The sequence below is a fragment of the Halichoerus grypus genome, chromosome 6, assembly GCF_964656455.1.
Source record: "Halichoerus grypus chromosome 6, mHalGry1.hap1.1, whole genome shotgun sequence".
NCBI classification, from domain to species: Eukaryota; Metazoa; Chordata; class Mammalia; order Carnivora; family Phocidae; genus Halichoerus; species Halichoerus grypus.
The window spans coordinates 39486429-39496585 of record NC_135717.1 but is presented as its reverse complement, the minus strand read 5'-3'; the positions used below and the strand labels follow the sequence as shown (position 1 = coordinate 39496585).

The window sequence follows — 10157 nt, the reverse complement described above, 5'->3', positions numbered from 1 at the left end:
GCTCCTGGCGGCTCTGGCCTCGCTGGGACAACTGGCAAAGCTTGGGCATGCACTGGGCTGGGTGGTGGGATTGCTGGGTTCCCCGCCCAGGGCTGAGCATTGTCCTGGGGTCACCGCAGGAAAGGTCCTTGTTCTCAGGAGACAAACGGTGCATGCAGGTGGATGGGCTGCGATGTGTGTAGTTGCCTTATCATGGGGGCAGGGAGCCAGCGACAGAGGGGAGCAGATGTGGCCCAAGGCCAACGTGGTCAGTCTAGGCCCAACGTGTATGACCTGCAATGTGTTCGTCTTGCAACTTCTATTTTTTGGTTGGGAAACTTTTCAAAAGGAAAAGATTTACAAAGTGTTTTAGAGGCTCTGAGGCTGAGAAGTTAACAGAGCCCCTCCCTCCACACAACTCAAAATCAGAACTAAAACTAAAATAAGAGAAGTTGGACAGGGTTTTGAATTTTCCCCACAATGACTGCGCAGTGCTCTTTTGGAAATTCTAAGAACAACATGCTTTCAAAAAAGGGTGTTTTCTCATTCGTGTCATCTGGCTTTGCCCTTTCGAGTGATGGACCAGAGTGGCGTGATGGCCCCTGGGTTGTGGCCTCGCACACGGGCGTGAAGTGCAGGCAGGGCTGGGGCTAGGGCTGGGTGTGTGTAGACTGAGTGGACTGGATAATGGGGTTCCTGTGAAGACATCCAGTGGTAGAGAAGTGAGGGCAGTCCGTGGGTCCTGCTGGAGGTCAGGGGGCATCTCTGTGGCCCAGCAGGACAACGCTGTCAGACAGATGAGGTGCCTGATTATACTTGTGCTGGACCAGTGGCCCTTCTGGAGGACAAGCAGGCAGGGCGGGGAAGGGAGAAACCAGCCCCAGCTTCTTGCCAGGCCCCGGTCCCCATAGCATGAGAAGGGCATCTCTGGGTCATGTTGTCCTTACCCAGAAACACAACAAATTCAGGTCATAGGTGGGGTTTGATGGATTGCAGGTGGCTCATGCTTCAGAATGCATGGGGAGGGGGGGGCTTTGTCACTGACCCCATGGGGGTGGCTGATCTCATGAGATTCGTGTTCAGACTGTCCTGCTTCAAACCCTGCATGGCTTCCCTTGTCCTGCTGGACAGAGCACAGACCAAATTCTTAGTGACCAGAGCCCTCCCTGAAGCTGTCTCAGCCCTGACTCCAAGCCCTTCCCCAGGCCGCTCCGCCCTCCTGGAATCCCACTGCCCATGAAGCTTCCCGAATGTGGATGTGGCCGCCCGCGGTGATGCTGTCTTCTCTGCCCTATTCCTGTGGCGTTAGGGTCTGTGGACTTGTAGGGGATTGCTGCTATGAATGGAGGGCCATCCTGGGTCCCCTAGGCATTATAAGCTCAAAAAAGGGAAGGGGCCAGAGATAATACCCTGTGTGGTCTTTCTATGCTGGGGATCTGCTGTTGCTGAAGAAATAGTAGTCAGATTACCAGTCTCCCCTAAAGCAGCACATCATCCCTCCTCCTCATGGGGGGAGGACTGAGCAAGAGCCCCCGAAAAAGCCCCAGGTGCCCAGGAGGAAAGAGCCCGAGAAGGAGCCGCTGTCCCTGAAGGTGCACGTGCCCTGGGGAAGTGCAAGGAGAAGTAGAAGTCAGTGACTCAGGGAGCATCCCTGTGGCCACTCGGGGATTTCGGTTCTAGAATGTCTCCTCTGACCTTGACTCCTGGGGAAAGCAGCCACGCTGAGTCTGTGGGTGGAAGGCCTTGGATTGCTGGGGTCACAGCGCTGCAGAGATGAGAATGCCCTAAAAGGTGGAGGGAATCATTTAGAGCACTCTCCCACCCCCCACTCCCGGGGCAGCTGCAGGATGAAACCAGGGCCCCTCGCGGAGGCCGGGCGGTGCAGGCTGGTGAGGGCTGGTAAGGGCATGGGGCTTCTCCAGCTTGGGTTCCCACTTTTAAAGTGGGGGGAGGGGCTCCTGGAGGGCTCAGGTGGTTAAGGGTCCCGTCTGACCTTTGATTTCAGCTCAGGTCATGGTCTCAGGGTCGGGAGATCGAGTGCCCCCCCCCACCCATGGGGTGCTCTGCCCTGAGTCTGCTTGAGATTCTCTCTCTCCCTCTGCCCTTCCCCAAGCTCTCATGCACACGCATTCTCTCTCTCTTGCTCTCTCTCAAATAAATACATAAATCAATCTTTAAAAAATAAAGCAGGGGGAATTCTAAGAACCGAGTCTGTTTCTGAACTCAGGGATTCCTCACCTCTCCCACGCGTGGGTTCCCCCCTGCAACACCCTCTCCTCCTGTCTTCCCAGACTCCTTCCTGATTGTGTGTTTGGTTCCTCCTTGGGAATCCCCGATATGGTAGGGGTTCGTTTCCATCACACTGAAACTTAACGCCCCTCCTGTCCATGCCCATTCTTTTAGGGGCCACAGTTCAGAAGAGTGAAAATAAACATCCTCAGACAGACGACATCTAGCCTTGGCAAGAACGCGAGAAGCGGGAGCGTGCGTGCTGGCGGGGCATGGGAACAGAGAGGGCGGTAGCCACTCTGGAAACCGGTTTGGGCGTTTCTTTGAAAGTTCAGACGTGAGTTCACCGCGCGACCCAGAAATTCTACTCGCAGGCACCCGCTCAAGGGAAACAGGAACCCGTGTCTGCACAAGGACTCATATGACAACGCTCGGAGCAGCTTTATTCACAGAAGCTAGGGACTGGAAGCGGATGAACGGATAGCAGCGTGGGGTGTATCCTGGCAGGGTGGCGCCCGGCGCCCAGCGCCCAGAGGACGGGGGCCCTGGTGTGCGGGCACGTCCGCAGGGCTGGGGAGCGCGCCGCTCGGTGACAGAAGCAGACTCGAGACCCCGCGGTGTGTGATTCCGTTAGGTGAGATGTCCAATGTCCAGAACGGGCCAATCCGCCCAGAGAGCCGGTCAGGGTTTGCTGGAGCTGGGGGGACAGGAGCAACTGCTAACAGGCATGATTTTGGGGGGCAGGGACATGGAAACACCCTAAAACTGGACTGTGGTGATGGTTGCACAGCTCAGTAAATTCGCTAACCATCTTTGCACTGGACATGCATCGCGGATGAGCATTGTAACACCTGCTCCGATAAAACCCCAACAAGGTTACTTTGAAAGCGGTGCCGTCAGTTGCTCGTGTGTGTTTCTGAATAGCTTGCTCCCTTCACTGGCTCTGGCACTGCTGGAGCTTCAGGGCAGGAAATGGGTTCCTGGTCCTTTTCATGAGGGATATGGGAACAAGGACCACCCAGACGGACACTTTCTAAGCCACCTCGAGAGAGGACCATGGCAGTTCAAATGCACCCACCCAGGTTCCACGAAAACGGGGTTCTCCATCAGCAAACCCAGCCCAGACGAGAGGCCCCACCGGAGTCCTGTGCTTGCCGGGCTGGAACGGCGTCATAGCCCACAGGGCCTCCCACAGCCCCACTCCACCTGTCGGCCTGCTCCCTCCCTCCCACACTGCCCTGTCCCCTCCCCAGTGTGGGAGGGGGCCCTGGACGGGGGTGTGCTGGGATCAGGGGTGGCCGAAGGCTGCTGAGGCTGTTCCTGCCGGGCTTAGGGCACAGGGCCTCAAGGGCAGAGCTCCAAGCAGCTGCAGTTCACCCTCTGCACGTATCCGCCTCCCCACTGGGCATTGTCCAGCGTCAGGATGGCGCCCCCGAGGACCTCCCTCCCGGTGGCCAGTTTTGCGACCTCCCCGGGGACCAGCACCCGGTCCCAAATGGCCAGGCCTGCCATGCTGCCCAGGAAGGCCTCAGAGCTGTCAAACCCGCCCCCCATGCTGTCCTGCTCCTGGCCCAGCACGAGGGACCCTCCTGCAGGGATCTCATAGCCCTCCCTGAAGCGGGAGCCGGTGGCCATGAGGCTGCGGTCCACGTACAGCCAGTATCTGCCCAGGGTGGACATCCAGATGACACACACATGGAGCCACCGGCCGTCCAGCAGCGGCTGCAGGGGCAGCTCCCTGAAGGCCGGGTCTCCGATCACGAAGTGGATGGAGCCTGGGGCCAGGGAGTCCCTGCCGTGCAGCACAAGCTTGTTGTCATTCTCCTCCGTGGCGTAGGAGAGCAGGGTGCCCAGGCGGCCCGAGGCCGTGCGCACCCAGCTGCAGACGGACAGTGCTCGCAGGCCTGACGGGAAGCCAGGGCTGAGGAAGGCGACGTTCCGGGTGGAGGTGTTCGGGAAGACCAGCACGGGGCCCACGTCACAGGCTGGAAACAGGAGGAGAGTCAGCCCCAGCACCAGGCGGCGGCAGGAGTGTCCACACCGCTCCCGGGCATGGGCTTCAGACCCCGTGGCTGAGTCAGCACTGTGAGGCTGGCCGTGCAGGGTCCCATGGGTCTTTGCTGCACCATCAGCCCATCCTACAGGTGGGAAGACTGGGAGCCCGCGCAGTCTTACACCTCGGCGGGAGTGAGCCTCTGGACACGCCCCACAGCAGCGGAACCCCCGGCGTGAGCCTCCCGGGGCTGCCATCACGAAGCCCCACAAACTCAGAGGCTCCAAACAACACGAATCGAGTATCTTCCAGTTCTGGAGGTCAAAAGCCAGACCCGGGTCCCCTGACGAAAATCATGGTGGATGCGGGGCTGGCTCCCTCTGGAGGCCCCAGGGAGAATCCTTTCCTGCCCTGTCAGCTTCCAGAGAAGCCCCCGCTCATGGATGGCGGCCCCGCCTGTCTTCAAAGTGCGTCCCTCTAACCTCGGTCCCTGAGCTCACAGCTGCTTCTCTGACCTTCCTGCCTCGCCCCGGTGTCAATTCCAGCTCCCCTCCCATCTCACAGTCTGTAATCACAGCCAGAAAGTCCCCTTGCCGTGTGAGGGGCCGCATCCACAGGGCCCAGGGGTCAGGATGTGAACATCTTTGGGGCCATGCCCCTTCAGGTCTACCTGACAGAGGGGTCCATGGGGTGGGGTGAGGTCCAAGGTCCCAGTCGGCAGGCTGGGGACCTGCATCTCTAACCCGTCAGCCCACTAGACCCAAGGATGGAGGGCTCCCAGCCCCTCTCTTCCCCGCAAGGACCCCATCAGAATCTAGGACCAGCACAGGAGACTCGTGTGGGCGATGGCTGGGGACGCGTCCTATTATCCCACCAGCCCTAATGAGAGGGGTCACCAAGTGGGAGTGGCGGCCCCCCCCGGCAGCACCCGACGTCTGTGCACACCCACCCCAGGGCGCTGGGGGGCCCGAAGACAGGCCATCACCTGCACAGCCCCCCTTTCTTCTGGGGGTGCACAGGGCTGTGAAGCCAGTGTCCTCTCCACACAGCTCGGGGGAGAAAGCTGTCCAGAGGGGACCAGAGGCCTGAGGAGGTGGGAGAGGGGAGAGGCGAGGCCGACGGAGTAAGGGCAGGCCATGGTACTTACTCTCTCCTGGTCTCTCGGGGGGCCAAGCCCGCTGGCTGCCCGGGCCGGGGAGCGCCCGCGTCCCCTGGAGACCACTGGCAGAGTCCTGAGGTGGGTCCCCAGTCTCAGGTGAAGGCCTGAGCACCTGCCTTCCCCTCTGCAGCGTTGGGGAGCTGGGGCTCGGCAGCCCAGGCGGGGTCGGGGGCCGGGCCGGGGTCAGCCCTGGGGCCACGGTGCCAGGGCAGGCCACCTGCAGCCGGCCCTCGAGAGCAGCCAGCCTGGCGCCCTGGCCCTGCACGAGGTGTGTGAGGCGAGCGAGCGTGTCCTGCAGGGCCCTCAGGTCCGGGGCCAGGCCGGAGAGGGCGCCCCTCTGCACCTGCGGCTCCTTCCCCTCCTGGGTGCGCTGCTTGCCCCTTTCACTCAGCGCGGCACCCAAGGCCAGCAGCCTGGACTCCACCTTCCAGCTTCTGCGCTGGGTCTTCTGCATCCAGGTCTTGAGGTGGCTCAGGTCGCCCTGCATGGCAGCCTGCGACTGGTTCACAGCCAGAGCCACGGCCTGGGTCTCGCGCGCCAGGCTCTGGAACTGAGCATCGATGCCGTAGGACAGGTTGTAGTTACGGGCAAGGACTCGCAGGTGTGTTAAGGTCACCTCTTGGAGCCTCCGGAACTAGAGAGAGACACAGAGGGCCCGGAGGATGCGGGACAAGCCTTCCCACTAATGCTTCTGGGTGCCTGTCGCGCACTGGCCACCATCCACACTGACTTGATCCCCAGGCGGCTGCGCGAGGGGTGGGCCCAAGACCACACCCAGCCCCACGGCGGCCTCGCTCAGAGGCGCCCACTCTGTGGGGTGTGGGCTTCAGGCCCCCATCTCCCCCACGACCCCCATGCCTCTCGCGCCTCCCACACCTCACCCCTGTGACGCTCAGGGTCCTGCCTGAGTGGACGTAGGGCAGGGTGGGCTTCGTGAGTGGTTTGTGGGGATCAAAGTGGGCAGAGCCTGCAGAGAGCTCCCAACCCCGTGCCCAGACGCCCCAGCACCCCTCCTGCAGCCCTCTCGGGGCTTCCCACACCACCGCCCGGCCCGACTCCCACCCTGTCCTCACTGTCAGTTGGCTTGACTTCCTAACAGAGCCCAACAGACCTTCTCTGCTGGTTGCCCCTGTAGGGGACCGTAGAGTCACTGATGGAAAGAACCCCGCACTCCGTGTTTGCATCCCCAGAGCAGGACTCTTACTGCTCTGTTTCCGTGTCGGCTGTCGAATTTAACACACAGCTGCCCCAGGTGCTGGCTACACTCACCTGCCCTTCCAGTTTGCGGAGCCTCTCGAGAAATGGTTTCCTTTGCCCTGCAGGGCTGGCTCCCTGTGACAAAGCCCCATGCAGACAGGCAGGCACAAAAATAAGGAGGAGAGACAGGGCCTTCCTCCGCGGGCAGCCCATCCTGAGGACGCGGAGAGGGCAGTTGGCTTTGCGCTGCTTGTTCCCGCCCAGCCCTCCCAGCTTTCCTTCTCCCACCCTGCCTGGGAGTCAGGTGCTTCCTGCCACCTTAATGAAAAGCATCTGCCCTCCAGTCAGTGAGCTCTGGAGAGCTGGAGGTTCCCAAGGACACAAGCTTAAAACAGATGCAAACAGTTTCTCTGGAAAATAATTCTGGGTTCAAGCCGCAGCCTGGCTGGCTCAGAGGCAGACGGTGATTGCTTTAGCAGGGGCACATGGACTCAGCTCCCACCTCAGGGAGCTGGATGGGGCCGTGCCAGGGCCAGGGAGCCCCTGGAGCCAAGTCTCCTATGGGGCCCAGCGTGCTGGCCCTGCACGGAGGGGCCTGTGAGGCCCACCTCTCTCCCTCAGGTAAGGCAAAGGAAATGGGGTTGGGGGCCACCTTAATTTGTTTTGGGGTATAGGTTGTATGGTGGGCTGAATGGTGGCCTCAAAATGGGAAGTCCAAGTCCTAACCCCGTGAATTCCCCTGTACCTGTGATGTGAATTTATTTGGAAAAACGGCCCTTGCAGACATCATTAAGGATCTTGAGAGGAGACCATGCTGATAGTTAGGGTGTCCTTACAAGAGACAGAAGAGACACAGAGGAGAAGGCCGTGGGAAGACAGAGGCAGAGACTGGGGTGACGCGGGCACAGGGAGAGGCAGGAGCTGGACGGGGCAGGAGGGGTCCTCCCTGGAGCCTTGGGGAGCAGCACCCAGAACATGCTGACCTTGGACCTGCATTAGTTACAGGTCATTGGTTGTGGCCTGGGGACACTGACTCCCTTCCTCCCCTTGGGGGCTCTCTCCGCAGTTCCCCCTGCTCCACCCTTGACCAGTCACTCTCCCAGGCCACACTGGATCCGTGCATCCCGCTGCTATCTCCCTCCCCTTGCGCTCTCCTAGGCCCTTGCACTCTCCTTGGCCCTGGGCTCCTTCACCTTTGTCCTTCTGCTGCCACTGAAGTGGCACCTGGGGGAGAGGAGCCATGCAGGGCTGTTTAACTGACCCGGGTTTTATCCTGCTCCCTCCCTTCATCATGGTCCCTGCAGCGGTCCTGGGATGAGGTCCCCGCCTGCCCCACTTACTTAGACCATGGCTAGGTTGCCGTAACCAGTGACCCCCATGGGGGAGCTTAAAACAATAAGTTTATTCTCTTGCAGTCCTGGAGCCCCGTGTCCTAGGGCCCTGCTCCTTCCTCTCCTCCCCAAGGCTCTGAAAAAGCTTTCATTCACGTATGTGGGCTTAGGACTTGGACCTACTTTTTGGGAACCACCATTCAGCTTATTACAGAGAGGTTTGAGAGGCTGGGGCACAGCACAGACTTGAGTGAAGGGACTCATGTGAGTCTGGATAGAAAGCTGCTGGGTCCCCAGGGCCTCCTTGACCTCCTGCAGCTGGTGAACACTCTGTTCACCAGCCCCGCCACAGGATGTGGTCAGCTGGCTCTCTGGGGACCCCCTTCCCTGCGCCATGTGGGCGGCTGAACCCCTGCCATGTGACTGGCCTGAATTGAGATCCACCACAGACATAATGCACATTGGATTACAAAGCTTAGTACAAAAAAGGAATGTAAAATATCTCACTAATCATCATACATTATACAGGACTACATGTCGAAATGGTAACATTCTGGGTTGATTGGGTTAAATAAAATATATTGGGGCGCCTGGCTGGCTCAGTCTGTGGAGTGTGCAACTCTTGATCTTGGGGTCATGAGTTCAAGTGCCATGTTGGGTGTGGAGGCTACTCAAAAAAAAAAAAACCCATATACACATATAAAATTAAAATTAACTTCACCTGTTTCTTTTCACTTTTTTACTACCGCCACTAGAAAATTTAACATCACATATGGGGCTCACATCCTATTTTGATTGGACAGCATTGCCCTGGAGAGAGACTGGGCATGTAGCTGTGTGCAGGTATGCACTGAGACAGGTGACTTTCCTTCAATCTCCATCATCTGTTCTTTTTGAAAGAAGAATTTTAGTGGAAATTATACATACAACAAAATTCACTTTTTTAAAAGGTAACGCTAAAAGCGAGTTATTGAAATAAATGTCCACGGGGACACCTGGCTGGCTCAGTTGGTATAGTGTGTGACTCTTCATTTCAGGGTTATGAGTTCAAGCCCCACACTGGCCGTGGAGCCTACTTTATTTATTTATTTTTTTAAAGATTTTATTTATTTATTTGACAGAGAGAGAGAGAGCACAAGCAGGGGAGTGGCAGGCAGAGGCAGAGGGAGAAGCAGGCTCCCCGCAGAGCAGGGGAAACCTGATGTGGGACTCGATCCCAGGACCCTGGGATCATGACCTGAGCTGAAGGCAGTCGTTTAACCAACTGAGCCACCCAGGCGCCCTGAGCCTACTTTAAATAAATAAACTAACTTAAAAAAAGAAAGAGATGAGATAAATGTCTGCACATTGAATTGTGGGACTCTGAGCGTTCTGCCAGCTTCCATAAAGGAGAAGCCACAGCCCCAGGTAGGAGGAGGGTGGGAGCTTCTTTAGCCTTGGGGAAAAACAAGAGCGTCCTTTCCCCCATCTGTCAAAACAAGTTCCCCTCATCCACATACAGAGCTTCTTGCCCTTGACTGTCTCATGCTTAATATGAAGGCTAAGCTAAGGATCTCTAGACATGGGAGCCTCTGACAGAAATCTGCCCAAACAGAAAAATGCAGAGAGCCAAGGAAAAGCTCTAAACCATCTTAATTCCTACTCCCAGAAAGACAAGAAAAGCTTTGTGTCCGCAAGGCAAAAACATGGATGTTATGAAAAAAGGAAAAATCAACAAGGAAGAAGTTGCTCTTGAAGGATGAAAACGAGGATTTTCCAAATAATTAAATCAGGAAAGCTGAAAGGCAAGTTTTAAGCAATTGCCCAGAAAGTAGGGCAAAAAGACAAAGAGATGAAAAAAAAGAGAGAGAGAAAGAAAACATGGCCTTCGAGGTCAATCCAATGAAAAGCAAGTGCAGAGAGTGAGACTAAAAAATGGGAAGATAGTCTGGGAAAGTGTCACAGTCAAGGGCATCCGTCTGTCTCAAGACGGCGCACCAGAGAGGGCCAGGGGTCTGGTCAAGTGTCAGAACCCCATGGATGCGGAGAAGATTCTAGAAGTGTCCACAGAGGAAAAACCTGCTCAATGGGAAAGACTGAGACTCTCCTCAGAGAACTGAACGCTGGCTGCCAAAAATAGAGGAGCAAACCTTCACATCTCCAAGTGAAAATAATTTCCAATGAAAATTGTCCATTTAGCTCAAATGTGAACCTGCCTGGAGCAAAGAACAAAGACATTTTTCAGACACGTGAAGGCTTAAGAGGCTTATCTTCCGTGCTTCAGGAAGCA

The 10157-nt window shown here is 57.3% G+C and overlaps 1 protein-coding gene across 1 annotated transcript; it reads right to left on the bottom strand.

Annotated features, from left to right (window-relative positions):
* Nucleotides 1-2709: 2709 nt before the first annotated feature.
* PTX4 (pentraxin 4) lies at nucleotides 2710-8284 on the bottom strand. The gene is made up of 3 exons (XM_078074051.1): nucleotides 8135-8284; nucleotides 5349-5994; nucleotides 2710-4193 (listed from the first exon to the last, which is right to left on the bottom strand). Exons 1-3 carry the CDS (start codon nucleotides 8282-8284, stop codon nucleotides 3553-3555), a joined length of 1437 nt encoding a protein of 478 aa, XP_077930177.1. The 3' UTR covers nucleotides 2710-3552.
* Between the last annotated feature and the right edge of the window lie 1873 nt (nucleotides 8285-10157).